General features: G+C 35.9%; 1 protein-coding gene across 8 annotated transcripts in view; it reads left to right on the top strand.

The window, feature by feature from the left end:
• TRMT9B (tRNA methyltransferase 9B (putative)) overlaps window positions 1-14,516 on the top strand; it is a 126,281-nt gene extending 111,765 nt beyond the window's left edge. For all 8 annotated transcript variants that reach the window (XM_039378561.1, XM_027735963.2, XM_039378560.1 and 5 more), the window contains 3 exons: window positions 3,076-3,230; window positions 6,169-6,342; window positions 9,195-14,516. In XM_039378561.1, coding sequence (XP_039234495.1) covers window positions 3,077-3,230; window positions 6,169-6,342; window positions 9,195-10,267 — 1,401 coding nt within the window. In that variant the 5' untranslated portion in view covers window position 3,076 and the 3' untranslated portion in view covers window positions 10,268-14,516. The remainder of the gene's footprint in view (window positions 1-3,075; window positions 3,231-6,168; window positions 6,343-9,194) is intronic.
• Window positions 14,517-15,120: the final 604 nt, after the last annotated feature.

Here is a 15,120-nt window from a genome sequence, read left to right as displayed (position 1 = left end):
AGAGAAGAATTGAGCATGGGGAAGGTGTGCCCATAACTACCACCTTCTGCTCCTCTTTGCTGGTCTTACCGAACAGCTTCTGGGTAGCTTAAATGAGAACTGGAGCAGATGCTGAAGCAGTGGGATTTCTGGGTACCTTGGATTTTCATTACCTACGTTGCAAAACTGACTTTCTAATTATCCTAGAAGTTACAACCCAGAAGTTGGGTGAAATGAACATTTTCTACAATTCATGTGCAACAGAGGCACTGCCTGGTACTTTCAAGGCAAAGATGTTGTAATGGTTGTTTTCGTTTAGAAAAAGAAATAGAGGCATTGAGATTGGCTTGTTAAGTTACACGGGTCTAGGTTTCTGGGTTTTTTTGGTGACTGCAGACTTCTGTGAAAGTGGTACAGCTGCAGGTCTGGGCAGACTACACAGATTTCTTGCCTTCTGTAAACCTTGAAATGAAGAGGTTAATTGCTAGGATATTTCCCTGCCATGCTGTAAAGTAAAACCCGATAGTGTTATGGATCTTGACTGGAAAGTCAAACTGGCAAGTCTAATTTCCACATGTGTCTTAATTAACTGCAAAATATAAACCGTCATCAGGAATGGAAAATGTTACAAAATGGTGCATTTTGTATTTTAGTATATTACTGTTATTCTAAGATTATAACCAAATTATTTTCTTGGCAATATTTATTAAGTATATATAAAAATAATAACCTTTTATGTAGTGTTGTAATAGGTGGAAGTCTCCAGCATGCTCCTTGTAGCAGAAGATTCAGTGCCAGTCCCAGTGAATGAGAAAGTTAAAGGAAAAACTTAATGTTCTTGTGATTCAGTAGGAAACTAAGCCTGCATAAGAATTCAATGAAGACATTTTAGGAAAAGTATAACATAACATTATATCAGTGGGAAAATTCTTACCATCTTCTAAGTCAAGTCCAAGTTGGCTCTTTTGTTTATCTAAAATAGTCAAATTAACCTTCAGTTCAGAGAACATTTGGAATGCTGTATGAATGGTTGAAAACATTCTCCTTTTTCTGTTTTTTTTTAAGAACTGCAAAGATTGAACAAAAAGCTTCAAGTGGAAAGATAAAAGAAAGCACTCAGATGCACTGAACCACGTAGTAACTAAACATGAAATGTAAACTAGAGCAAGGAGCTTATCAGACAACAAAAGAAAAGAAATGATTATTAGTCTTTGGAATTGCTACTTATATAGAGAGGATTCCTAGGCAGTTGAACAACAAAATAGAGTATGTTTTGAAGCAGAGAAGACAGATAGCTGGAGACATGAAACACTCAATTTGTTTTATTTAAGGGTCAAATAACAAAAAAAGAGTGGGCTTTTGACTGTAAGGAATACTTATTTGAAATCACTGCAACTAACCCATTCTATTTGACAACATGATTTGAAATGGCATTCTGGAAAAAGTTCTGATTGAGTAACTTCTGGCACGTGTAATATAATTAGAAGTCTGTGTTGCAATCCTGTCTACTTCTGGTGTTCAGTCTGTTAGTTTTACACGCTTCAATGACACTGAAAATGTGTCTATTAGGAATGTACTATACTGTTATTGAATTTAATTTTTATGTATATTCACTTAGTAAAAGGAGAGTTAGTGTATTATAAAAGAAAATTGTGGATTGTGGAGAAAAAAGAAAGTAAGGATTGTGAAAAAATTCAACATAAATGTTCTGAAGAGCGATATTTATAGATACTAGAGTCAGAACAGACTGTGACAATTGTTAACAATTTGGCCCAACCCCTTACATAGCAGAGTATATAAAACCAGTGAAACAGATTGTCTTACGTACTATTCTGTTAGCATTCACACACTTAATTTGAACTATGTTAATTGTTTTTTCAATCACTGAGATTAACTCCCATTTTTAAAATTAAAAAGATAATTTTTGTAGGACGTGTTTTGGAGAGCTCACATTATTTATTATATTTTTAAATAATTAATTTTTTTCTCACATAGCTCATCTTTTCTCATATATTGTCATCTATTTTATCATAATAATATATTTCAATAGTTGAAGAGACGGAAAGAAACCTTTTTATTATGATTCCAACATCTATATTATTTGAAAATCAAGAAAAGCACATTAAAGTCTTTGCTTTTGACATTTTCGAATGAAGTCAAAGGAGTTACTTTTATAATTTCATCTTGATAATATTGCTTAGTTTCTTGTAATAAATTTGCAAACAGGCTTTCATCTCTGTTGAGTAGATGGACAATTGAGTAAATTCTGTTTTAATAATGGGAAGGAATATTTCCCAAATAAACAGGCAGTTTGAATTAGTTTGAAGAATGTCTTAGCACTTTGAAATGTAATCCCATCAGCCTCCATCAGATGTTAAAGCCTGACCTGGTTGGTACTTGAATGAGGGGATATATTAAGGAAGATGTAAGATTCTGTATGAGAGGATTCAGTATCTGTATCCACTTGTTTTATATGAGCTTAGAAGTAATATTAAACGTTTAAGAAGATACTACTTTTCAAATGAATCACTAAAATAAAGTACTTTGCTAAGGAATTAAGGTAGTGGAGTGGGAGTAGGGAAATCCTTGTTTTGTTGCTGAAAAATTTTAGCCAATTAATCACTTCTAGAGGGTTGATAAACCACAGATAATTTATGTGTGATTTGGGGGCTTTGGTTTCAGGGACCAGGCTACATTTCAGGTAACACACTAATAGTTTGCCGACCTACTCACATTAGCAACAAATGAAAAGCTGGGTTGTAGCATCCTGTTCTTAATTGGTTGTACTGATGATCATAAAGGTCTTTCCTACCAAAATGATTCTGTGATTCTAGAATCATTCTGTACTTCTGCTGAATACAGGCTCCCTTTTGCGCCAAATAAGCTTTTGGTGAACTCGAGAATGTGCATATGATTGAATAGGCACGTGCAGTTATACCATGCTCAAGCATGCTCATACATTCACATTTTTTTCTTGACTTCCATGAAATAAAATCAGATCCTTACAAGATCCTGAATTATGCATGCCTATAAAACGTAAAATGTATGCTGCAACAGTTTGCGTTTTGTTGTGCATAATCTTCGTTATGTTTTCAGGATGGAACATGAGGCTACCCAGCTAGAAAAGCAGCATGTGCACAGTGTATATGAAAATACAGCTGCCTACTTTAGTGATTTGCAGAGCAAAGCATGGCCTCGTGTTCGGAACTTCCTGCTGGAACAAAAGCCTGGCAGTCTTGTTGTTGATATTGGTAAGCCGTTCTTTCAGATGGCATGAAAGATTCTTTATAAGCTTTATTTGTTTATATGTTAATCATATGTACCTTCAGATCAACTGCTTTTAAAACCTGTTTAGATTTGGTTTTAAATTGTTTTTAAACCCCTGCTAGATGCCATATACCACTTGTTTTAATTTTTTGGCAGTGTATCAGGTAGACAGTTAATAATTTTTGCCCTTATTTTTGCTGAGCTAAACCTTAATTTATCAGTTTCCCCATAGGCTTAATGATCTGTCATTCCCCTGGAGCCCTTTAAAAAAAATTATGTTAATAGCTAATTATTTCATATTTCAGTTTCTTAAGATCTCTTGGTTTATGTACTACTGGTCTGCAGTTTATTGCTTTTCATTTGTTCTAAAGCTCCTCCCAGCAAGGCTTTATAGTAAGAGAAATCTTCTGATGTGATTTCTACTAAAAATATTTAAAAAAAGTTATGATCTCATAATCTCCCTATGATCCTAAATACAGACACGAAAACCTTGTTTTCTTTCTATGGTGCTGTCTTCCCTACATGTTTGATTTATACCTTGATTTTCTGTTTCTCCTAGAGACTTTTTAGGGGTTTCCAGGTGCTGGAGTGTTTCCTTTCCATGCGTTATGACTTCGGCCCTATACAGCACATCATTGCAAAACAGATGCTCTTTTGCTCCGTCGTATTTTCCTCACTGTTTAAACTAATAAAATGCTTTTACACAGCAAGGTTTAACGAATGTACTCAATAAAATATGTATCTGTCTTATTTGTGTAAGCTTTAGGCCATAATCAATAGGTAATATGTAGTTCTCCTGCTACTGTAGCTATTTTTATATGTCTGCACCATTTTCACTAATAATCTCAGGAAATATCCTTGTGGCATACACTCATTCAACAGTCAGCTTAAACTGATATTTCTCGGCCAAAATTGTTGTCATCTCAGTAGAAGTCATTTGAAGCTTAGCTGAAGTTCTTTGAGGCTTTATCAGCAGGTATCGTGGTGATTGCTGAAAGCATAAGGTCACCCTGTTAACAGTCTCATCTGGAGAGAAGGTAGATGCTTATAGTTGCCAAGAAGAATATTCCCATTAAGGCACACAAGGTATCTCCTTTTATGAGGTTTATTAACATCTACAGGAATCTGACTATTGTGTTTATTTTTAGTATGTGTTCAGGGAGGAGTGGCACTAAAGAGACACTAGTGCCTACTGGCACTAAAATTTTCAAAATGAGATCTTAAACTGATAATTTCCTTTTCAGTTTAATACCACCTTTTATTAAAATATCATCTTGTCTAATTGCCTTATTATTTTTCATTCAGCAAAATAAATGACAATAGCTTGACCATTGTTAGCTTCATGAAGGAATTCACCCTTCAGATGATTCATTCAAAAGTGAATCTCTGGCAAATGCAGATTTTTAGAATACTGGGATTATTAAAACTATTTAGTTTCATTCCAGGGAGGACCCTCCACTTCTGAAAACTCCCCGTGATTAAAAAGCACTTTACCAAAATCCATGTATTAAGCAACTGAATCTTCTAAATTAATGTATGGTTGAATAAATATGTTCCTGTGCAAACATGGTAATGAATAATACTTTATACAAATTTTTAAAACTAACTTAGTTTTCTAACTAACATGCCAGGCTTCATGTTTTATTGCATACATTTCTTGAACTTCATTAGCAATATTAATGTTTTCCATTTATCTCAAATGTTACTTCAAAAAATAGCACTTGCTTTTAGCTTAGAAATATGCTCTTTTTCACCACTGAAGTGTTGTTCTGTTCCACAACAATTCCTGTGCTGTCTCTCTAGATAATGGTGCACATTAACATCACTGAGAGCAGCAGTGCTGCAAGAAACAGTGATGTTTCTAAAGATAACTCCAGGCCTTTAAATTGAATTTCCAATACTGAGATGATTCTCTTTGCCAGGCTGCTGCCCCGTTGCTTGGCTGTCAACTTTCAGAAATTATTCTTCACTACTGATCTAGAACTGCAGTGAATGATTCCTAATACAATTTTGAAAAGTGCCTGTTAAGCATACGGCACTGAGAAACACTCTGCAAGATTTCCATTTAGTACAGCACAGTCCTTGAGAAGACAGACTTTTAGGTGGAAGACATTCTAGAACAGTTCATTACATTTGCATGTGTTAAAATGCATTGGCACAAAGACAGAAAGAGGATGTGCCTGCAACATGGCAGGAATTTTTATGATTTACGGTTATTTTTCAAGTCTACATCTGAAGTTAAAATTTTCCTTTCTGACTTGTGTCAGTGGCATCTGTGGTTTAGGACTTCTTGGAGAGAAATGAGATGCACTGGAGAGGTACTTTGTGAGGTTTAGCAAAGAGTAGGGAAGGACTTGGAAAAGAGATCTATTACAGGTCACTAAGAAAACGAAACACACTGGCTTCAGGAAATCCCCTGAACAGAAAGTAACTGGAAGCTGGAAGGGTATTGAGGAAAAGGGCCATAATGCTTACCTTTTTCTTACCCTCTCCTGGACGTCCATTTATGCTCGTTGTTGGAAGCAGGATATGAGGCTATATATGAGGCTCAGTGTGAAGCAGCATGGTTGTTTTGTTTCTCTAAGATGTGCAATAGTGGCCACAGAGGACTACTGCCTCCTCCTCCCACCTGAACTTATCCTTAATTCCCCACAGAAATACAAATAGCCTGCTATTATACAGGGCTGTGTAATGAGTATTTTTGTTGGTGATGTTGGTACTGTTACAATCCTAATGGTGTGAACATATAACTTCAAACAGTCCAAATGAACTCTGCAGCAGTTAGGCTTGTAGGCACAAGCCCTCATTTTGTTTTCTAGGAAACCTTAGGATTAGGAAAGCCCTCACATTATTTTCCCTGCTTTGGGAGGGATAGCAAATGTTTGGAATATAGGACTTCTGATCTAGTATTCTTTTCTTTAGGTTGTGGAACTGGAAAGTATCTCAGTGTCAACAGTCAAGTGTATAATCTCGGCTGTGATTACTGTGAAGCATTGGTAGAGATTGCAAGGAAGAAAGATGATGAAGTTCTGGTGTGTGACAACCTTAACCTTCCCTTTAGGGACCAGTGCTTCAATGCAGTCATTTCCATTGGAGGTAAGACAACATACATGCATTCTGGCCCACAGCAAATGAGAAATTCTGAGGGTTCTTCTCTTTCCATGTGGCTTAATTTCAGTTGTTTTGAAACAGTTCTTTTAGAATCACAGCAAATATAACTGAAATGAATGTAGTAAACATGAAAAAAAAAGTTCCATTGCATAGAGGCACTGTTGGCCGAAGAAGTATGTGGATCATTTGTTTGTTTATATGTGGTCTTGTTCACCCTGTGGAGAAAAGATTTCCTTCCAGCATGCGTTTTAAACAAGTGAAAACTAATATAAACATGGCTGCTTGCAGTTTAAACAGATTAGGTGGTCAAGATAAACTCTTGGTTCCTCCATAGGTTCTGTTTTAATCAGCAAATGCATTGAAATAAAAGCTTTCTCTGTAGCAGAACTTGAAACTCATGTTAACTATTATGTGTTATGAATTCTGATTTCTCTTATTCATGAAATAAGAACTTAGAGCCATACAAGCACTGTTGTCTTAAATAAGTGAAGCATCTCAGCATCTTAACTCCTCTGACCTCTCTTTTTGAAAATATTACTCATAATTTGAGAAGTATAAATTGCAAAGTGTAGAGGAAAAATAGATTACCCAATTACATTCTATGTTTTTAACTGTACTCTTGTTTGAACTTCTTTTAGGGTTTTTCAATGTATCAGCAAAAATATAAAGTATGATAATTATTATTGATAGCAATCAACAAACTATTTGCAATGTGATAGAAATGTATTTTAAAATTTATTTTTCACATATGCAGGTGGAAAGGAACAGTGACTAATATGCAAGCAGTAGTGATATTACTTTGCTTTCATGTTGGCTAGTTAACCAGTGAGCCCTCCCCAAATTTTAGGTCTTGTAGCATATTTTCAGGGCTGTCAGATCAGCTGACTTTGAAGGATAGCATACCTATCTAGTGTTTATATCAGTTATAAGCCCGACAAGTTTAAAAGTTCACATGCTATTTCAGTGCATTTAACAATAAAGGATTTTTACCCCTCTTGAACAGAGACATGGTATACTTGTGTCCGTCTAATTCTAAATAAAATGAAATAAAATGGAGAGAAAAACAAGTATTTATGTATGTAATCAAGTACACTTATTGGCTTTGCTGGTATAATAATGTTTATAGGATTTCTTTTTCTGCAGAACCATCAAAGTGATTCTATGATTTTAACCAGGAAGAATATTTAAACCATTAAATTAATTGCTCAGATAGATCTTGCACAGATTCTGTTGGTTGATTGACACTTCTTTCTGGTAAACTAAGCTTGTGTGCTTATGCTATCTCTGTCAGTTTTGATAAAATTTTGCAGGAGGATCTGTAGTGACATATGGCCTAACTTCAGTATGAGAGAACAGATCAGTTTCTTTCTCCCCACACTGTGCAAGCAATTGAATTTTTTAAACTTTTTTTTCAAAATTCAAGAAAAAAATGACCAGAGTGAGGAGTACCTGGAAACAAACAATGACCACGGGCAACCCTTCTCAGAGTTGGCTATTTTGTGTTCTCAGCAGCTTGTGAGAGCCTAGTTAATATCAATTGCCAAGAATGCTTTTCTTGGCTTGTGGTAATAAAGCTATATTTTTTTCCCTTTGGTAATTTAATGAGTTTTGAATAAAGACAGGGCTACTTGGACTCACTGTTCATAACTGCAATGTTGAAATAACACTATTTCCACTAGTAGAATTGGGTACTGTCAAGCGGCACATATAAAGATAATCTAAATATTCTGAATGTATGGAGATGTCTTCAGCTAAGAACATATACTATTATTATATGCTGTTACATGGGTATGTTGAATGTTTTGCACGTAGAAGTGGCTCTCCAACTCTACTTGAAACAAATTATGGAATCAGTCCTCTTTACATCATTGATTGAATCAAATCTAATACTGATGACATATAGAACAGCATGACCAATGTGTCCAAGCGCAGTACAAATTAATGCTTCTGAGAGTTTAGAGAGAAAATAGTTGTCTTTAGAGAGAAAACAGTTGTCTTAGCTATTCTCTGACTGTTAAAAATGGCTCCTTCCTATTCCAGGTGAATAGGAAGATAGAAATAATGTAGAAATCTTGAAATATAGCTTCATTTCACATTAGAGTGAAACCTGAAAATGTGGAAATTATCCTGGAAAGAAAATCCAAATAAAGTGATCAATAGTTTTATTTTGAATTTGACTTTTTATTTTTAATAGCATAACATAATGTAAAAAAATCATCATGCTCAGACATGCAATGTAGACATTCTTTTTTACAAAAATGAAATCTAATTTTACAAAATTAAAACAATGGAAATATTTGTCTAAATTTTCTCACTAGCTCTTTGAAAGTATGCTGATATAAAAGTACAAAGTATCTTTTTACTGATATTACATTTTGCTGTATTTATTACATGGTGAAAAGATTTTCTATTTTCAAGGTAAGAAAGGTAAGTAAGGTAAGTCTGAAAAGTGTGCCAGAAACTAAAGTCAGACTTGATACTACCTAACTCACCTAAAGGCCAGGCATTTAAGTGAAAGCTAGTAGTGTTATGACCTTTTTTAGATGCAGAGAAACACAAACCTCCACCTTATGTGCCTGAGTTTTCTTGAATCCCTATTTTGGGATGAGTTTAATTTCCTTCTTTGGGATTTTCCTATTTTTATCCATTGAACATAATCGTAAAAGAGAGCATTCTGTGGTAAACTTGCATTGTAGTACCAATAAATTCAGCGCTGTTGCTGACTTGCAGCAAGTGATATGTGGAATGAGGAGCTAAAATGATTAAACATGTGGAACAGGTTGAAGACAAAAATGCCCTGTCCTTACTGATATCCGATAAATTTCTTTTTTTCACAGTGATACATCATTTCTCAACTAAACAAAGAAGAATCAAAGCAATAAAGGAAATGGCAAGGGTATTGATACCTGGAGGCCAGATAATGATTTATGTTTGGGCTATGGAACAAAAGAATCGTCACTTTGAGAAACAAGATGTATTTGTTCCATGGAACAAGGCCTTGTGCTCACGCCATTTTTCAGAATCAAATCAATCTGGAGATAAGGGTGAGTTTGTGCATACTGCAAAAGGCCAAGACATACACCCTGCACAGCTCATCATCTCTGAGTGCAGCTACCAAACCAATTTGCAGCCAGAAACTGATTCAAAACATTGCCACAATATGGGCCATTGCTTACCCAGAGCCTGCTGCATGAAAATTTCTGAAGAAGAAAACAGGTTTTACAGTGCTCTAGGAAGATCTTTCCGTTCATGGTTTTTCTCCAGATCCCTTGATGAATCAGCCCTGAGAAAGCAAAGTGATAAAATGAGGCACCTGAAACAGGAAGGAGTATGGGCAAACAGTACTGACCTGAAACATGAAGGGGTATGGGCAAACAGCACTGTACCCATTCAGCATTCGCGACACTGCAGTTTGGATTTAGGTCACCACAGGGCACTGTTAAAAGAACAAAGTTTAGATGATGATGATGTGTTCGTGGAAAGCCTGTCTCTCAAAAAACCACAGTGGTCACCAGCCACAGATGCACTGAAGGATTTAAGTTTAAATGGAGGACACCAAAATGTAGCTCAGAGCAAGGATGACAAAGCTTCATTTAAAAATGGCTCAGTGGAAGACAGGGACTGCAGCTGTGGTTGTAATAAAGATGGTGCTGGTAAGTCTGATGCCAACAAGCTTTTCAAAAGAACTTCAACAACTGACTCCACTGACTCAGCTTTGGATTCAGCAGTGTCTGTTGGGGACCAAACTGATGCCATGTTGGATACAAAGGCCTTCATGCGTTATTACCATGTTTTTCGGGAAGGGGAGCTGTGTTCTCTGGTAGAAGAGAACGTGCCTGAGCTTCAGATACTTTCTTCCTGCTATGACCATGGAAACTGGTGCATTATTGCAGAAAGAAGAGGAACATAACCTTAAAGAGATCAAAGCAGAATCCAGTGACTGAGGATTTTAAGCTACTCCTTGTTTTACTGTGATTGTGCAGTGTGACATGGAATTTGAACCTTGTAGTTGTGTGCCATTTATTTGTGATTTGTTATTTCTCTGACTATTTAATTAGTTAATGCAAGGTCTATATATAGGAATATAAGTGGTAAAAAATATTTATGTTTTGTTAAACTTTTATGAAATTAAAACTGGAGAGTTTTATATTGCTTTTAGCAAATAATTGTGTTTTAAAATATACTTTTCTATTGAGAAATAAAACCTTTTTGTAAGACAAGGATCAGGGCATCTTTTATGAGAAATATCCTCTCAGTAGAAAGTTTAGTCTTTATTCTTCAAATCTGAAAGTGTGTCACATTGCTCCCTGTTCTTCAAGTCCTGTAAATGAGACATAGACACTATGTCTAAAATTGTACTTGACTATATACTGGTAGAGTGCATTCTGCAGAACTGGGAGCAAGCATGGTCCCAGTGCTACTTAGTTGGGAGTAGAGTTGATAATAAGCAAAAACTATGTACCAAACAAGCTCTGCATATTCTGTCATTTGAGGTTTGTATTTCAGAGCAAATGACAGAACAGATTTTGAACAGTATTTTGGACTTTTATTTTAACAATTATTTAATTTGTTTCTCAGGTTAAGTTTTATGTGTTAACTCTCACAAATACTTAATTTCCTTTGCTGTAGTTTTTCATTAGTTATGTATATAAAGAAGTCAGAGGGATTTGTGAGAGTATCAGTATTATGTAAAAGTTATAAAATATCAAATACTTGAGATACATATATCTTTTTGATAAGCTTGGGAAGCTAAGATAAAAGTAATAAAAATCCAGTATATATCTGGTCAGCTGTCATATTACTTTTCTTATTCACTGACATGAGAATATATATTAAATTGTATGTTAAATAATGTAGATTAGAAGAGGATAAGCCCAGTTTGTACAGAAAATACAAATTCCTGTCTTTGCATTTTAAATGAATCTTTTGAGACCTGAATGATAACAGATTGCTTACGCTACTTTCCCATTCCCTGTAAGATAAATTTTACTGAGCATGGTGCCCCATCATTATCAATCTGTACTAGGTTGCAGCAATTACCCTCATATTGTTCTTTACACTCAAATAATTTCATCCCTCTCAGTGGGATGTGAAGTTATACGTGCTGTGGATAAAAAACACCTGGCTTCAGAAGATCAGTAATGAAATTGCCAAAAGAAGCAGGCTAGAGTAGGCTAACTGCCTTGTTAGCACGGAGTTACTCCGTTTCTAGGCTTTATTTGTAGTCAGTGGTTGCAATGAAGGGCACATCTTCAGCTGGTGTGATTTCATGACCTTTAATGGAGTTGCACACCCCCCCTCCAAAAAAAACCCCTGAACAACCCCTTTTGTTACAGCAAAACAGACCTACATAATTAAGATGTCTGCCCTGTTATTTAGCAAATAGGTTTGAATACAAGGCAACAGGAGTGAAATGCCAAACTCTTCCAATCTGTGCTGCATAAGTAGATGGATTTGGGATTGTTCAGTAGGAAGCCCTGATGGTGCTGAGTATTTTTTGATGCAGTTTCCCAGCAGTAAATTGCCACATGGTAATGTATTATAAATTTGTTTACTGGAGCAATGTCCATAGAGCAATCATTTTTGTCTCCCTTATACCTTGGGATCCTCATGCTTTATTCTTTCTGGATCTGCACCACTTGTGGTCCCCATGGGCCTTTGAAAATAAATGTATGGCCAAAAAAGCATACACCTGAGACTTCTAAAATATTATTCCACTCTAATTATTACTTTCAATACAGCCTGGGGCTATTGCTCTCAGGTGGTATGTATAATCTATACTTCAGAAAAATGGCAGTATTCCCTGCATCACTGGGTCTAGCTGCTCCTGTCTGAGGGGGCAGCACCTGATGCATTCTCAGGCTCCAGGTTTAGAAGCTTTGTGCCAAAGTACCCATGCTGGCATATTGCAGAGCCCATGTGGATTGTGCTTAGCTCCACACCTCGTTTGACACGTGCTTGTGTCAGACAAGTGACGGCTGTCTCTTTTGTTGGGAATTTCTGGGGAAGTTTGAGGATTTTAGAAGAGAAGTCTATTGCTTCCAGATAAGATATGACAGTGGATATTCAGTGCTCCTGAAATTTGGGCAGTATTTAAGAAAGAGGAAGATTATTATCATCCTGTATCCAATTCTGAAACTTTATCCCTAAACTCCAGCATGCAGAAACTCTATCTCACATATATAAAAATATTTATTAAATATTATTAATCTAAACTGACAGCTGGGTTTAGTTAATTATGAGAAAGAACATCATGATTCTATTATCTGCACTTCTGAAATCTGACGGTGACGTATTTGGTATGTAGTCAAGCAGGCTGATGAAATTTGGAGAAATGAGAAAGGAAAGGTGTGCGTTCTCTTTACAATATCGACTTGCTATCCTTGGAAGAGACCGAATCGGGATCAGTGTCAGGATCCAGTGAAAACTTGTTGCTGTTTGACAGCTGTTTGAATAACAGCTGTCACCTCAAAGCTACTGAGGTACTTTAAAATGCTTTTGTGTTTGTAAACTTTCCATGCATTGTTTGGTTTGAGGTTCTTGCTTGGGGACGCTTTTTACAATGACTTATTTCTGTATTGGATTTTCTCTTGTTCTGAGCTAATGCCATTACGTTGCATTTCATACAAGTTTGGATTGTATTCTTATAAATTCCTGGGAGAGGAAGAGGGGAGGTTTGGTAAATTGCCTTTTTTTTTCCCCTCCCAAATATTCAGTTTTCCTCTGAGGATGTATAAGCACCATGTAACATAATTTTCATAGACTGGAGATCAGTCAGCGGAGGTCATGAGTGTGAGGTCTGCACAGCAAACCTTTATTCCTGTATGCAGTCTTCCATCTATTTGTAGTGGCTGCCTAGATCTGTAACAGCTCTATCATTTCATAAGAAAACAGATCACTTCACTAAAAGCATGGTGAAGGTCTCTCTTGACTGGTTTTTCTTTTGATGAGGCCCACCTTAGGCAAATGTACTTTTCAGAAGAATCCACATGATCCCAGACTTTAATAGCTTACAGACAGAGTTAATGTGCTCAGAGAAGTGTGCATACCATTGGGAAGTCTATAGTAAATTAATGAATAAGTAAATAAAACCAGTTGTCCTCAAATGCTAAAACTTTCAGCAATGTCCAGACTGAAAGACCTGACTGTTATAAGGCAAAGGGCAAATATGTTCTTACATTGCTTGTCTGACAAGTGGGCAATAATTTCATCTCAGTTCTGCTGATAACAAACCTGCTTCTCACTTTAGTGGGCTGGGATTGCTCCTAAGCTACTTATCTAGCTCTAAGTGGAACACACGGAGAAATTTTGATTACATGAGAAAAGATGCCTTTTTTTTTTTTTTTAGAAATTAATTGAGGTGGAACTTCTTGAGTGTCAGTATCTGCCCATTGCCTCTTGTCCTATTGCTTGGCACCACAATTGCAATAAAAAATACACAATTGAACAGACTTATTTTTGCAGAACTAATACAGTTGCAAACTTTGGTAAATTACATTTTGTCTTTTTTATTACATGAAAATATTTCTATTAGAAGTGAACAACTGTAAAATTTTTAGTACTACCAGTGACGACTATATATTTTTTGAAACTTATCGTGTAGGAATTTTAAAATCACAAGTGAGAAATAAAAGCTATAAACATTCTAGCAGATTTTTTTCTGGTACTTACTTGTATACAAGTTACAGTTTAAAATGCTGAGTGAAGAGTTGTGTATGTTCCACTGGCAGAATATTGTTAGTGAACTACCTGGGTAGGTTCTGAATAGAAATAATTGCTCTGTTCCTGTGTCCTCTCTGCCACATCATATCTCCATCAGACTGCATTCATATCACTGTTGATCTGTATTAGTATTGGCATTGTGTTGAATGTATTGGTCTACCCACTCTCTTGCTCAGCACTTCTACAGGATTTGGCACTACTTTAGTACTCCAGAAAAATGAAGTGTGTCAGTGGTAAATATATACTTCTACACTTCTTTGTGAGTTCAGCATTTCTTACTCTTACAGTATATGAATTCTGGCAGCTACCCGTTATTTTATCTTCCAGTTTGCTGGTCCAAACCATGCTTAGGTACTGCTCTGTAATCAGTTCCATGTCCTTACATGGAACCTGTTCTTTAGTATTCAACAGAAAATAAATCGTACTTGGTTAAAATATCATTTCCTACCAAATTTCTGTGTCTTCAGATTAGCTAATAAATATATTAGCCACCAGGAAATCTGTATCTTGGAAAGTTCTTAGTGAATGCTAAATTTGAGAAGACTCTGTTAGTGCTGTTTGCTCAGTAAGTTAGGCCAAGTGGACACAAGGCAAAACAGGTAAGGATAATGATGTGCTGTGAAGCCAGGGAGTCTGGCTTTAGAGAACCATAGTTAACCTAACCATAAATGTGATAATTTCATTTAGGTAAATAAAGGTGGTGAAATGTGGTTTTTAACTATGTCAATACTGTATGTCCTGATGATGATAGAAAATCAGGATGGTCGTCATAATTAATTGCTACAGAGCTACATTTCCTGTTCCCTCTGATCCATTTACAGTCATCCAGGACTAAACTTTATGGTGTAAGATAACACTGAAGTATTTCTGTGGGATTGCCAATGTCCTTTTTGCACCAGTTTTAATCAGAAAAGAAAAAGAAAGTAATTAGAATTATTCAATTGCCTGGTCAGGTTACAGCTATACTGTTTTACAGTTGCAGTGATTGTTATGTTTGTACAATTGCAATGTCACTTATTGTACTGATATGTTTATTATAGT

This window comes from Pipra filicauda, unplaced genomic scaffold, assembly GCF_003945595.2.
Source record: "Pipra filicauda isolate LSUMZ 115617 unplaced genomic scaffold, ASM394559v2 scaffold140_size2443280_pilon, whole genome shotgun sequence".
NCBI lineage: Eukaryota > Metazoa > Chordata > Aves > Passeriformes > Pipridae > Pipra > Pipra filicauda.
Note: the sequence above shows the minus strand (reverse complement) of the source record. Positions and strands in the feature narration are given on the sequence as shown.